Here is a 15,556-nt window from a genome sequence, read left to right on the forward strand (position 1 = left end):
ACGTGCAGCGGAGCGGCTGGGCCCGTGAGCCATGGCCGCTGAGCCTGTGCGTCCGGAGCCTGTGCTCCGCAATGGGAGAGGCCACAGCAGTGAGAGGTCCGCGTCCCACAAAAAAAAAAAAAAAAAAAAAAAAATCCTGGGAAACAAGAGCTGCACTATTATACTACAAAATAAAGCAGCTTCTATCTGTAGGGTTCTAGAAAACTTTATGAATTATTAGAGGTAATAAAGACACTGATTAAACAGTAACTAAAATGGGAAAATCTTTTTGAAATTGTCTAGCCTAGTGCATGCATATGATGGGCACTCAATTAACATGTGCTCCTACTTCTACATTTCTGAGCACAAAAGCCTAATATATTAAATTCCTTGATCAAGGATAAAAACATTTGCAATACAGGTAGGGTACCAAAGTGGTTAGGCCCACAGACTGGTGTCAGACTACTGGAGTGTGAATTCTAGCTCTATCACTTATTAGCTATCTAACAGTCTGGAAAAATGAGGATCAATAACATTACCTGACTCATAGGGTTACTGTAAATATAAAATGAGATAGTTCAGGTCGAGCCCTTAGCAACGAGACTAGCAATCAATAAATGTTGGCTAATAATAATGGTATTGAGAAACTGCTGTGTTCCAGGCACTGTGCTAGGTACATTACATATACTACTATTTTTATTCCTCATGAGAATCCTTGCAAAGCAGGTACAATTTTCATTTCATAGATAAGGAAATAGATTCAGAGAGGGTGTGTAATCTGCCTCTGCTAAGGTCAGTGGCAGGGCTCATGCCATGTTTGTTGAATCTAAGACTCTACCTCTCAAAATCATATCTCTTTACCTTGAAATTGTTTGATAAATATAAAGAAAAGTGGTGAAAATAGGTTGTACTTCCTTTAACACAAAGTTTAAAAGCAATAAACATTCTTTCAGCAGGCTTTTTCAAGAGCTCAATTTTATGCTCAGGAACATTTCTTTTGTCCCTCAAATCGAACCAAGAATAAAATCCATTTTAAACAAAATCTACAGTAGTCTTTGGGTTCTAATATTGTCACTAGCTAGCTGTTGCTGGACCCCTGTTTCATCATCTCCAAACTGAAATTTTGAGTACTAAATCATTGAGCCTTTCCCGCTCTAAAATTATTTTCCTACTGTTAGTCTAAAGGCATTTCAGCAAGTTGCTGCTGCCATCCAGAGGAGAAAATATTGTTGCAGGCCCAAAGAAGGCATTATAGCAGTGTTAGACTGTGGTGACAAAAATAGCTACCATTTATTGTCTACTGTTTGCCACGTGCTTCCCTGGGCATATTCTATATGTATTTCTATTCTGCAAGATAGAATGTTTTTACGTTCTACCCTTGTTTTTAAACTGAGAAATCAGAAGTAAAAAAAATTTTTTTTTGGTTGCGCCACACACGGCATGTGGGATCTTAGTTTCCCAACCAGGGATTGAACCTGTGCACCCTGCAGTGGAAGCATGGAGTCCTAACCACTGGACCACCAGGGAATTCCCAGAATTTAAAAATTTTTAAATTTGTCCTGGGTCACCCAACTAGCCATGAGTAACTGAACTGTTTTGAGTCTGATGTTTTTTCAGCAACGACAAGAATCAAAATAGAAGCATCTTGCACAAGGAGGCAATGTGTTTGCAAATCCATCCTTTCAGCCAGAGTGCAGAAAAGGCTGTGTTCCACCCTTTCTGGGAGGACCCTGGACCTAAGGCCCAACATGTGGCCCCATGTGTACCTCTTGCTAGTTAAAGCTGTTACTGCTCTAACATACAAATTATTTGTTCAGTGTGATCAAATGCAGATTCCCATATCCAGAGATTCTGATTCAAGCGCTGGAGTAGGGCCCAGGAATCTACATTTTAAACAAGTACTTCAGGTGATTCTGGTTCAGATGAGAAACTGCTCAGTCATACTGGGTTGTGGTCTCTACAAAGGTCCTGAAAGAGTGGGTCATCTCATTTCCTGAGGCTTATCTGGGATGTGCACCATTTAATTTTTCAAAGAATGGGCTGTTAACACAGAGATGGCATTCTAAACCTGGTTTTTGTCCTCCAGTCCCATGATGGGCTTGAGGCTCCCTGGATGGGAAACTGCCCTCTATGAGATGGGCCTTGCACTCGTGACTCAAGATTTCATACGTATAAACGGTATTTCATGTTGTCCTAAGTGTACCAACCACGTCAATCATGATGACCAGCTTTCCTTTCCAGCTCACACAGCCTCACCCACAGCCCCCTACTTGGCATTAGGCTGAATTGTTTATGCAGGTGGCATCACTGGACTGGGGTAGGCCTTGACTCACTGTCTGGCTAAGGGCTAGGGGTGGTCTGGCAAAAAGATTCTGCCCAGCAAGGGCAATGGTAATAGGCTAAACAATCAGATAGGCTCCACCCAGAATGCAGGGAGACAGACCTGAGACCATTTACCACCATGTAGTAAGAGATGAGAACTTATAGCAGAAATCTGTGCCCTCACTAAGGTTCCCCACTCCCCGTGGCAATGTCTGAGTGGGTACCTCCCGAGATTCCCTGCAGAAATCACCCGTAAGCTCCCAGGGGACACTGACTCTCGTTCTCGCTGAATTCCATAAATGAGCTTAGTGCCTGGAGAGGGGAGAGTGAGTGCTCAATACACATTAACTGAAAAACAACAACAAAAAGGCACTTTCACACAGTCATTGATTCTCAAAACTATTTTGGGAGTGCTGTTTTTTATCTTCAGCCCCATTTCACATATGAGGAAACTAAAGTTCAGTGATGCTTAGTAACTTGTTAGAGATCAAAGAACTAATCAGTGGTGAAGCCAAAACTCTCCATAAGAATATAATAACCAACTGATAACTCAAGTTCTTACTTCCACAGCAAAATCTTTTAAACCATTTCCCCCACCCCCATTAACTGCTGCCATCGTTCATATCTTCATGTTTCTAACCTCCCAACAGATCTTCCTGCCCCAGGTTTTACCTCCAATCTACCTTCCACCCCACCAGAGTTAACTTACCAAAATGCAAATCTGTAGTCGTGTCACTTCCTTGATTGTCTATTGCACTACAAGACAAAGGTCCAAATTCTCATGGTCTTCAAGCCCTCCATGATCTGGTCTTCCAGACTCATCTCCATCGTTCTACTCCACTTCTATCAATTCTTCCAGTTTCTTTAAAACACAGCTCTTGGGCTTCCCTGGTGGCGCAGTGGTTGGGAGTCCGCCTGCCGATGCTAGGGGACGCGGGTTGATGCCCCGGTCCGGGAAGATCCCACGTGCCGCGGAGGGGCTGGGCCCGTGAGCCATGGCCGCTGAGCCCGCGCGTCCGGAGCCTGTGCTCCGCAACGGGAGAGGCCACAGCAGTGAGAGGCCCGCGTACCGCAAAAACAAACAAACAAAAAAACACAGCTCTTTTTTCCTGTGTTTAACATGCCATTTGTTTCTCTTCCATGATCTACCGTTAGCGTTCTCCAAGCCATCTATATATACACTTACGTAAGTGTGTAACTAGCTCATACGTGGAAGAGTGCATAGCAAATTTATGGTTTAAAGAATGATAATAAAAGGCAATCATGCTCCCAGTTTAAGAACCACGTTACCAACCCCCTACGGGATAGTGTTCTTGTATGCCTCTGTTCCTCTGCACATGCTAGAATCTTCTTCCAGGCCTTAGTCTGCATAATTAACTCATCATTTGGAACCTCAGATTGTTTTGCCTCCTCTGAGAAGCCTCCAGTGACTCCCTTGAGGGTGACTTACTGCTTCCACTATACCTTCATTATGGCATTTATAACAGGATTATATTTGCTTATGCTTGCCTCCCCAGTAGATTGAACACACCAAATATTATTTAATCTCTGAATCTCCAGCAATCAGCATAAGGTCTGGTTACACTGCAAGTGTTCAATAAATAGGATGTTTACGCAACCTGGTTTGCCTGGGAGAGTCCTGTTTATGCCTGTTGTCCAGAAATAATTAATATAAGTGCTTCTTTTTACTCATGAACATGTCCTAATTTAGATGACCAATTATCTGATCACGCTATCAATAGATGTTGTTGAATGGATGGATTAATGATTGCAGAAAGATTTTAACTGATAGAATCTAGGCAGGAAAAGCTGATTATGTAAAGATATTAAAAAATTCAACAGCTGGCCACTGCACCTCCTTCCTCCTCCAGAAGTGCCTGACTCTCCTGGAGACGGAGAAGATGAGTTTGCACAGACCAGATGCTCAATAACCTTTACTGCACAAATACGTTGAAGAATGTTACTGTATTCCTACTTTAAGAAAATCTAGATGTAAAATCTGAATTTATTGGACAGATCAATGTGACACAGATTATTACACATTATGAATGTTTATGACTTGGTGAGAACTAGATAGTAGCTAAATTTAAAGAGCTGACTTTAGTCCTTGTTGAAAATCCAAAATGTAGATTAAATACTACTGAAATGGTAACATAGTCAATGGGGACACATGATTTTAAAAATTTAATAGATGCACTTTTTAAAAGAACCTCTCCAGTATATACACATAACAGTTAGTTGTACTTGCTCTTAGGGAAAGATACAATCTCCATGAATCTGATATTATAAATAAAAATTTAAAATTTCTTTTGTTATTGAAATAGAAAAAGCTGTTTTTAACTACTGTTAAATGAAAAGTGAAAAGTGAGGTAATTCATCTTTTTGACAATAACCTTTCCTTCCAACAGTGTCATCTTCTTTGAAAGTCAAGGTAATTCCTTGTAAATAAGGCTTTTTAACAAATTACAAGTATGTAGTAGGTACTTGTCCATCTTCTTCCTAACTACTTGGTGCACTATTGCATAGCAACAATTTTTTTTTTCTGCTTCTTCTTCAGTGGAAGTCTGAGAGTCTGAAATCTGCACTGGCTTGGTTGAGCCTGGGAATTTTTTTGGTACCAGGGGTGTAAATATCCATTGTAGAAATCAGTAGCTGTTAGTGTTTTCTTGAGCATCACTGATTGAACACCAATCCAGCCATCCTAAAGGGCAAAAGACAAATAGTGAATACGCGGTGCTGGCAAAACTGGTGGTAAATTTTAGTTTATAAAACTTTTATCATGAAAAAAATAAACCAACAAATCTTTACTAAATGCCAGGCTACAAATAGCACTAAGTAACATATATGATTCTTTGACTCTTAAAGTTTATTACCGAGGAGTGATAACAAATGTATAGACCTATTTAAATCTATTTAAACATAGACAAAGCAGAATAAAAAGGTATGTTGTATTTGTGTGGTGCTTGACAGTTTTCAGAGTATGTGCATGTATCTTATTGTTATTGGTTGTCAAAATACGAGCACTCTAAAAATAGGCAGATCCAATATCATCCCCAGAGAAAACTGATTTTACAAGAGAAAACTGATGCCCAGAGAGTGTGAGTGATTTGTCCTAGGTGACATAACTGGTGGGACTCAAACTCACATGTTGAGACAACCCACTTCTTCTATGAGAGCAAACTGTGGATTTGCAGTATAGATGTATACAGACCCAGACATATGCACCCAGTGCTATTGCAGAATAAGTTGAAGAGAGGTGAAGAGAGGTTGCTGTAGGCATTCTGTATCTACAGTCTTGTGTTGGTCAGATCAATCTATCACACATTTTAAATACTCTTTCTTGAGCATGGAACATCACACATAAATACCACATGAAGGAAAATACTCAGGAAATGTTAGGAACATGGAACACTTCTCAGCATAATGCCATTGTCTTAAAAATGATAATGGTTTCAAAGTCATTTTAAATAGTTAAGAAATCTCCTCTCTAACCACATTAAACAGCAGAAGCAAGTAGGATACAGGCACTGTTGTAGTTCAGTGAGATACTTTTTTTTTTCGGTACACGGGCCTCTCACTGCTGTGGCCTCTCCCGTCGCGGAGCACAGGCTCCGGACGCGCAGGCTCAGCGGCCATGGCTCACGGGCCCAGCCGCTCCGCGGCATATGGGATCTTCCCGGACCGGGGCATGAACTCGAATCCCCGGCATCGGCAGGCGGATTCTCAACCACTGCGCCACCAGGGAAGCCCAGTGAGATACTTTGACATTACTGTTTTTTTGTGATAGTCCTATTAACAAGATGACTTGTTAATTAAATTGGATTACTGAGAATATACAAGTTTCTTTTGATAAAGAACTAAAGTTACTGAATATTCTTTCATTGTCTGAGTAATAATAACACCTTGGTAAAACTTCATCTCTTGAAAAAAATTATACTAGAGATTCTACTATTTCTTAAGAAAATTAAACTGTCCATTGGCTCAATCGGATAGGCAGGCAGTTGAGTGAAGTCTCAGCTAAAAATGACAAATGACCAACTATAAACTCAGTAAAACAAGTGTGATAATGCGAAACTAAAGGAAAATGTACCTTGCAACAAACCAGCAGTATTTTTGACTGTCTGTGGTATATTACTGATCCTGGAATAACAGCCTGTCCTGTTAATTTTGGATCTAAAGACAGGTGAGGGGAAAAGAGGGATATGAGAGAGAGAATAATTATGCAACTTCACAATGCTTCTTAAAAATCAAAAAACATTCTGCAAGACAGTACTAATATCGGAGGGTACACATCTGCTGATGCCCTGACTTTGTAATCTAAAACTTACGATAGAGCCTTGGTGCTCTCTGTGTATCTTGAACCCAAAGGGAAGCTTTCCATACACACAAGAAGCTATGAGTCCTTTACCCAGTGTCCCAAAGATCAACCTAAAATGTTGAATCCAGAAGTTTTAACCATTTGGGGGAAATAACTAGCTACCAGTGGAGAGACATACAGGAGGCTTAGGATCTAAGCTGGCCCTTCCATCCATGACTAAACAAGTCCCAATTCCCAGATTTCTGGGGAACTCTCTGCCTTCGTGGCTCACACTCCTTCAGTCCACCAGGATGGGAGGGCACTGATGGGCCTCTGAATGGACCAGGGTCATGAAATGTTACACCCTGGCCTAAGATTCTCACTGAGGTGCCCAGAGATTTTCATTATGATATTCACCAGAATGAAATCAACCTAGGCACTCTGCATTCCCTGAAAACCTTAATATAGGAAATCACAGAGCTTAAAATGGGATAGTAACATTGATCTGCCTGCTTCTCAGGTTCTTATGATGATCAGAAGAGAAAATACACGTGAATGGACACTGTAAAGAATAAGTCTATAAATGAATGTAAAGTATTACCATTATTGAACTGAAACAAGCTAAAAGAATCCTTATTTTTAGTAAATGGGACCTATGGTAAAACAGACACATTTTCAAATAGACTATACTGAAAACATTTTCCATGTCAACTATTCAAAAATAAGTACCAGTGAGGACTGAACTATTAACTTCTACCAAATCCAGAAGTTTAATGGTACTATTCACCCAGAGTGTCTGCAACGGAATCTGCAAATAAAATGAAAGAAGGATGATAAATAAATACACTCAACCCTGAAACCCTTTTCAACTACTATTTTGTGTTAATCCGGTCTGACTTCTCTCCCAATTACAGAGGAATTGGGAACTCAGTCTCTAAACCTTACGGAACAGAACATAACATGACCCTCTACATCAGTCTCCAGTATTCATTAGATCTTAAAATTAAACACCATTTTAAAATCAATGTTTATATCTTCATTAATATTTCTAGTTAAAAATCATGCTCATTTTAAAAAATGCAAGCATTACAACAACTATGTTAAAAAAAAATTAGAATGTGAAAGTATTCTGTACTCCCATCCCCAGAGGTAACCACTGTTAATAGTTCAATGTGTATATCCTTGTACTTTTCCTACAAATATAATTATCACAAAAATCTAGAACATACTGTTTGACAAGGAACTTTTTTTACTTAACCACAAACTGTGGACAAATTTTCATCAGTACGCACTTATCTATTTCACTCTTTAATCTGCTGCACAGTATTCCATTTTATAAAATGTACCATAATTTATGCAACAAATGCCTTTATGATGGATATTTCATAACACATTACAAAATTACAAAAAATTTTAAATGTGATAATAGCCTGGTAGATATATCTTTGAGGACTTTTATACTTCTGGGGAATAGGTGTTTATTAAGTGGACCACCTGGGTTAAAGAGTATCAACATTTTATTGTTAAACTGCCTTGATAAGAGAAGAAAAATGGCAGTCTATTGCTGTTTATTATTAGTGAGGCTGAGGAGCAGTCCATATCTACCTGCACATTTTATTTATTTCTTAGGCCTATTTATGCCCTTTGCCCATTAAAAACAAAAACAAAAACAAAAACAAAAAAAACAAAAACAAACCTGAGTTATTCATCTCTTTCTTATTAATTTGTGAAAGGCTTTTATATTTTTAGGAAATTAGCCCTTTAGTTCTTAGATGTATTATGAATATTTTTCTAGTTTGTTGACTTTAAATATTGGGTAATTTTTTCCCATGCATAATTTTTTAATTTTATGGAGTAATATTTATCACTCTTTTCTCTCATGACTTCATTGGTTCATGTCATGCTTAAAAAGGCCTATCCATATTTATCAAATATTATAAAATTATTCAACTGTTCTTTTCCCCAGTTCTTTGTGGTTTCATTTTTTGAAAACACTTAAATCTTTGATCCATCTAGATTTTATTTTGATTTGAAAAGGTGAGACTTGAGGGCTCCCCCTTTTAAAGGCTAACCAGCTGTCCCAACACTATTTATTGAATAATCCATCTCACCCTTCCCCTCAGTGTGAAATGCTACCTTTATTACATTTTGATTTAAATAGGCTAACAGAAATTAACACACACCAGGAAATAAGTTCTCTCAAATTTCTGAAGTAAATAAACGGATTTTCAGACTGCAGTTCAGTCCTCTATTTCATAGATGAGGAAAGTGAGGCCCAGAGAAATGCAGCTGTTTTCCCAAGTTTAGACACAGCTAGTTAGTGGCAGAGCCAAGGATCAGAATCTATGCTTTCTCATTCTCAACTCAGTGCACCCGTGTCCCCTGCATTGGCAGGCGGACTCTCAACCACTGCGCCACCAGGGAAGCCCCTCAGTGCTCTTTCGATGACATTCTCTAAAGAGGACATTTTACTTTCAGAACAGTTAGGTTGTTTCAAAGATGTGAACGATTAAATCAGAGAATTCAGTAAATCTGAAGAAAAGTATTCACAACCTTATATATGTCATATTTTGGTAAAATATCCTCTTCTATAATTTGCTTATTTTTCTTTCATCTGCTTCTAATAAAAGTTATGAAATGATTTTCATGTGTGTAACTTTTTTCTTTCAAAGAACTCAAAATACTTCTGAAACATGATTACTGTTTGAAAAATGTTTATATTTACAGAGAGCTATAAATATGATAAGTATAGAATCAGAATATACCCTTCTTGTTCTTGAGGAGGTAAAGATCATCTTCACCTTATCATCAGAGCACTGAAGAAAGGAAAGTGATGGTAAGAAAACAGTCATTTCTGTGCCCACTGTCATTACTGTCAAAATCGTATGTTGGTGTGGATTTAAATTCACAGTTTATCTCCTTTGATCTTGACAGTTGTGGACCAGGTCATTAACCCCATTTTAGAGATAGAAAAGCAGAAGCTCAGAGAAGATAAGGATCTTGCTCTTGGTTAATACATGGCAACTCTAGAAATCAAATTTCACCTTCTGGCTCTAAGACAGGCACTCCTTCTGTTGTAGCACAAGAATTTTTCAGTGGAGAGGAAAGGTGAATTGCAGAAGATAAGAATTATTATGTAGTGTTTAACTTTGGGGGGAACTGTCAAACTGTTTTCTAAAGCAGCTGCCCCATTTTACATTTCTACCAACAATGAATGAGGGTTCCAAATTTCTCCATATCCCTGTCAACACTTGTTATTGTTTGTTTTTTAAAATTACAGTAATCCTAGTGAGTGTGAAGTGGTATCTCAGTATAGTTTTGATTTGCATTTCCCTAATGACTAATGAAATTATCTTTTCATATGTGTAGTGGCCATTTATATTTTTTCTTAGGATAAATGTCTATGTAGATCCTTTGCTGATTTTCTAATCATGTTATTTATCTTTTTGCTATAAAAGTTCTTTATAGACTCCGGATACTAGACCCTCATCAGATATATGATTTGCAAATATCTTCTTTTATTATGTAGGTTGTCTTTTCATTTTCTTGTTAGTGTTCTTTGAAGTCCAACGGTTTTCAATTTTGAAGTCCGATTTCTCTATTTTTAGTTTGTTGCTTATGCTTCAGGCATTATATCTAAGAACCACCGCCTACTTCAAGGTCATGAAGATATGCCCCTATATCTTCTTCCAAGAGTTTTCATAGTTTCAGCTCTTACATTTAGGTTTCTGATCCATTTAGAGTTCATTTTTATATGTGGTATGAGGTAGGGATCCAAATCCATTTCTTCTGATTGTGGATATCCAGTTGTCCAAGCACCATGTGGTAAAAAGATTATTCTTTCCCCATCAAATTGCCTTGGCACCCTTATCAAAAATCAAGTGACCATAAATGTATGGGTTTATTTCTGGACTCTGAATTCTATCCCATTGAGCTTTATGTCTTTGTCAGTATCACACTGCCTTGGTTACTATAGCATAGTAGTAAATTCTGAAATCAGGAACTATGCGTCCTGATTTCATAGGAACTTTGAAATTGGAACTTTGTTCTTCTTTTTCAAGATTTTCTGTCTATTCTGGGCCTCTTGGGATTCCATATGAATTTTAGGATAAGCCTGTCAATTTCTGCAAAGAAGTCAACTAGGATTTTTATAGGAATTGTGTTGAGTCTGTAGATCAATTTGGGGAATAGTGCCATCTTAACAATATTAAGTCTTCTAATCCATAAACACAGAGGCCCTTCCATTTACTTAGGTCTTCTTTACTGTTTATTAGCCCTATTAGTTTTGGGGGGTGGAATTATTTATAGTTTTCTATATATAAGATTACACCATCTGCAAATATAGTTTTACATTGTTCCTTTTTTCTTGCCTAATCACCCCAGCTATAACCTCCAGTACAATGTTGAATAGAAGTGGTGAGAGTGGACATCTTTGTCTTGTTCCTGATCTTAGAGGGAACACTTTCAATCTTTCGCCATCAAATATGACGTTAGATTTGGAATTTTTTCTAGATATTCTTCATCAGGTTGAGGAAGTTCCCGTCTATTCTTAGTTTGTTGAACATTTTTATCATGAAAAGGTACTGGATTTTTCAAATGCTGTTTCTGCATCTACTGAGATAATTATGTGGCTTTTGTCCTTTATTCTATTAATATGGTATATTACGTGGATTGATTTTTGTATGTTGAGCCAGCCTTACATTCCTGGGCTACATCCCACTTGGTCATAGTGTATAATCCTTTTCTACATGTTGTTTGATTCACTTTACTAATTCTGTTAAGGATTTTTGCCTCTATATTAATAAGGGCTATTGATTTGTAGTTTTCTTTTCTTGTACAATCTTTATCTGGTTTAGCTTACTTGACTTTTGTGCTAGCTGCTCTGTCTGCCTGGAATAGTCTTTTCCTGATCTTGGCATAACTTGCTCCTTATTGCCTTTCAGACCTCAGCTTAAATGTCAGTTCAAAGTGGCCTTCCCCATTTAGATATCCAGTCTAAAATAGCCACCAGTTAATCTATCACATTATTTTAATTTTCATCAAAGAGCTTATCACACCATCTGATATTTTTCTTATTTATTTGCTTATTTGTTTCCATCTGCTCACATCGCCTCTAATACCTAGAACAATGCCTGACATATAATAGGCTTTCAATAAATATTTTGTTTAATGAATGAATAAGAGCAGATATCATTTAATGAGTACCTACTCAGATACTAGATGCTTTATATACATTATATCATTCTAATTTTCAAATGAACTAACTAAAGCTCAGAGATTAAATAACCTTCTCAAGTCTACAAAGCTAGGAAGTAGCAGAGAGAAGATGGAACCCAGCTCCGTCTGGCTCTAAAGTCAATGTTCCTTGCCCTATGCCGTTCTCTTACAGTGGGGAAAGTACAGGGTTTGACGTCAGGCAGATCTGGTTCAAAACCTGACTCTCACTAACTAGCAATGTGACCTTGAGCAACATTCAACAGCCATTCACTGAGTATCTTCTTTAAGCCTCAATTTCATCAACTTAAAATGGGATAATACCCACAACATGAGGCTGTAATCTTCACCGAAGAACCTGGCATGCTACAGATATGCAATGGCAGTTCTTCATTTTAACCTACAGAGGAGGTCCATTAAAAACCCCACACTTGGTAGACTCAGAGTTCAAACAACATAAGATGCTATCAAAATGAAGGGAAAAAAAACCAATAAATTTGTCAAAGAACTGAGAATTTAATTCAGATATTTTAACAAGTTATTACAACTAGATTTTGTATGCCATATGTAGAAATCAAGGATTTAAGAATTCAGTTGTAAAAAATGGGCCAAAGGCAGAAAGACATACTAGTAAAAGCACTGGACTAGGAGTTAGAAGATTTAGGTTCATTATTCAGTGACTGGGTACCCGAAGTTAATCACTTCATTTTCATTCTCCTCATCTATGAAACAGGATAATAAAATTTGGTTACGGGAGATGGCAAAATATCTATTTTAAAGTACTTTGTGAATTCTAAGGCCCCTATGAAAACTTGAAGTTTAAAGAATATTTTAAAAATGAATGTCATATATTGAAAAGAACTGAAACAGGGACTCAAACAGATATGTTTACACCCAAGTCCATGCAGCATTATTCACATTAGCTAAAAGGTAGAAACAACTCAAATGTCCATTGATAGACAAATGGATAAACAAAATGTGCTATATACATACAATGGAATATTATTCAGACTAAAAAAGGAATGACATTCTGATACATGGTACAACATGAATGAAACTTGAAAACATTATGCTAGGTGAGATAAGCCAGACACAAAAGGATAAATATTGTATGATTCCACTTATATGAGGTACCTATAAAAGGCAGATTCATAGAGACATGAAGTAGAATAGTGATTACCAGGGAATGTGGGGCGGGGGAAATGAGGAGTTGTTATTTAATGGGTATAGAGTTTCAGTTTGAGATGATGAAAAAGTTGTGGACATGGATACTGGTGATGGTTGCATAACAATGTAAATGTACTTAATGCCACTGAACTATACACTTAAAAATGGTTTAAATGGTAAATTTTATGTTATATATATTTTACCCCAATTAAAAAATAGTTTCTTTTTTTAAACATCTTTATTGGAGTATAATTGCTTTACAGTGTTGTATTAGTTTCTGCTGCATAACAAAGTGAATCAGCTATATGCATATGTATATCCTTATATCCCCTCCCTCTTGCATCTCCCTCCCACCCTCCTTATCCCACCTCTCTAAGTGGTTGCAAAGCACAGAGCATATCTCCCTGTGCCATGAAGCTGCTTCCCACTAGCTATCTATTTTACATTTGGTAGTGTATATATGTCAATGCTACTCTCTCACTTCGTCCCAGCTTACCCGTCCCCCTCCCCTTGTCCTCAAGTCCATTGTCTACATCTGTGTCTTTATTCCTGTCCTGCCCCTAGGTTCAAAAGAACCAAAAAATAGTTATTTTTTAAAAAATGAAGTTCAGGATCCTTTGGTTTTGCTTATGAGATTTATTCCTAAATTAAAATATTTCAAAACTAAATTACACACACACACACACACACACACACACACACACACACTTAGGTAAAACTGCAATTTGACTTCCAACTTACTATATTTCCAATGGCACGATGAAGTCTGAATATTTGCTCTGAAGTTTGTTCCTCCCATTTTATACAGCTGGTAGCAGCAGAAATCTTAGGGGCTATAAGATAAAGCCAATAGCAAGAATGGATATCAGATCAATGACCATAAATTGGTAATTACTGATACTGAATGACAGCTACAAGAGAATTCATTATTTTCTCAACTTTTGTATGTTTTAAATTTTCCATAATATAAAATATATACATACATACATAGTAAATAAAAGTACTAGAAGAACACATGGGTAAATTTCTTTATAACCTAGGAATAGAAAAAGTCCTTCTATGACTCAAAATCCAGAAGCAATTAAAGAATGATAAATGAGACTACAAAAAATTAAAGTTTTGTGAGACAAAAAGAAATGCCATAAATCAAGCCAAAAAAAACAAATGACAAACAAGTTATTTGCAATTTATATCACAGGACTTTATATCTGTTTATATATATTCCATGAGAGATGTATCTATATAATAAATATAAATATTTATATATAATTACTATATATATGTTATATATTTATATTATATTTAGGAGTACTTTGTATCTATTATATAGATTTATTTATATCTATTACACAAAGTACTCCTAAAAACGGAGACAAAAAAGACCAAAAACCAGGGGCTTTCCTGGTGGCGCAGTGGTTGCGCGTCCGCCTGCCGATGCAGGGGAACCGGGTTCGCGCCCCGGTCTGGGAGGATCCCACATGCCGCGGAGCGGCCCAGATAGAAAAATGGACAAAAGATATAACAGACCCTTCTCAGAAAAAAAGAAATGCAAATAGTCCTTAAACATATAAGAAGCTCCTCAGCCTCACTCAAGGAGGAATGTAAATTAAAACTACTCCAGGGCTTCCCTGGTGGCACAGTGGTTGAGAGTCCACCTGCCGATGCAGGGAACACGGGTTCGTGCCCCGGTCCGGGAAGATCCCACATGCCGCGGAGCAGCTAGGCCCGTGAGCCATGGCCGCTGAGCCTGCACGTCCGGAGCTTGTGCTCCGCAACGGGAGAGGCCACAACAGTGAGAGACCTGCATACCGCAAAAACAAAAAACAAAAAACAACAAACTACTCCAAGACACAATTTTTTATCTATTAGATTAGGAGGTAACGTATGCATAAAGTTATTCATAGTTGCATTATTTGAAATAGAAAAAGATTAGAAACAATCCAAATGTCCACCAATAGGGGATCTATTGATTAAATTATGATTTACCCATACAAGTGAGAACTATACTGCCATAAAAAAGAACAGGAAAATTTCTTCTTATTGATAGGAAATGATCACCAGGATACACCATAAAATGAAAAAAAGAAAGGTGCAGGGCTTCCCTGATGACACAGTGGTTAAGAATATGCCTGCCAGTGCAGGGGACACGGGTTCGAGCCCTGGTCCGGGAAGATCCCACATGCTGCGAAATTAAAAAAAACAAAAAAGAAAGATGCAAAGGAGTGTATATTTTATGCCACCTTTTGTGGAAGAAAAAAGGAAAAATCAGTTTTAAAGTATGTGTTTTTGCTTATTTTCATAAAAGGAAACAACTGAAAGGCTAAATCAGAAACTACTAACTCTAGAGGGAGGGAAACAGGATTGGAAGAGATAGAACTGGGCTGGAAGTAAGACTTCTTCTCTGTATAACCTTTTCAAATAGTTTTAACTTTGAATCATGTATTTTATATATTCAAAAATAAGATTTAGTTGTAAAGAGGAAAATGCAACCTTGAAAATTAAAAACAAACTGAAACAAAGAAACTTAACCATATATCAAACTAGATAACAAAACCACATGGAAAAAATAATTATTCC

The 15,556-nt window shown here is 37.5% G+C and overlaps 1 protein-coding gene across 1 annotated transcript in view; it reads right to left on the minus strand.

Annotated features, from left to right (window-relative positions):
- Positions 1-4,477: 4,477 nt before the first annotated feature.
- The window catches only part of MTFMT (mitochondrial methionyl-tRNA formyltransferase), a 20,611-nt gene continuing 9,532 nt past the window's right edge, over positions 4,478-15,556 (minus strand). The window contains exons 6-9 of the mRNA XM_024128913.3: positions 13,721-13,812; positions 7,328-7,406; positions 6,392-6,474; positions 4,478-5,002 (exon numbers count right to left, since the gene is read on the minus strand). Coding sequence (XP_023984681.1) covers positions 4,817-5,002; positions 6,392-6,474; positions 7,328-7,406; positions 13,721-13,812 — 440 coding nt within the window. The 3' untranslated portion in view covers positions 4,478-4,816. The remainder of the gene's footprint in view (positions 5,003-6,391; positions 6,475-7,327; positions 7,407-13,720; positions 13,813-15,556) is intronic.

This window comes from Physeter macrocephalus, chromosome 11, assembly GCF_002837175.3.
Source record: "Physeter macrocephalus isolate SW-GA chromosome 11, ASM283717v5, whole genome shotgun sequence".
Classification (NCBI taxonomy): domain Eukaryota; kingdom Metazoa; phylum Chordata; class Mammalia; order Artiodactyla; family Physeteridae; genus Physeter; species Physeter macrocephalus.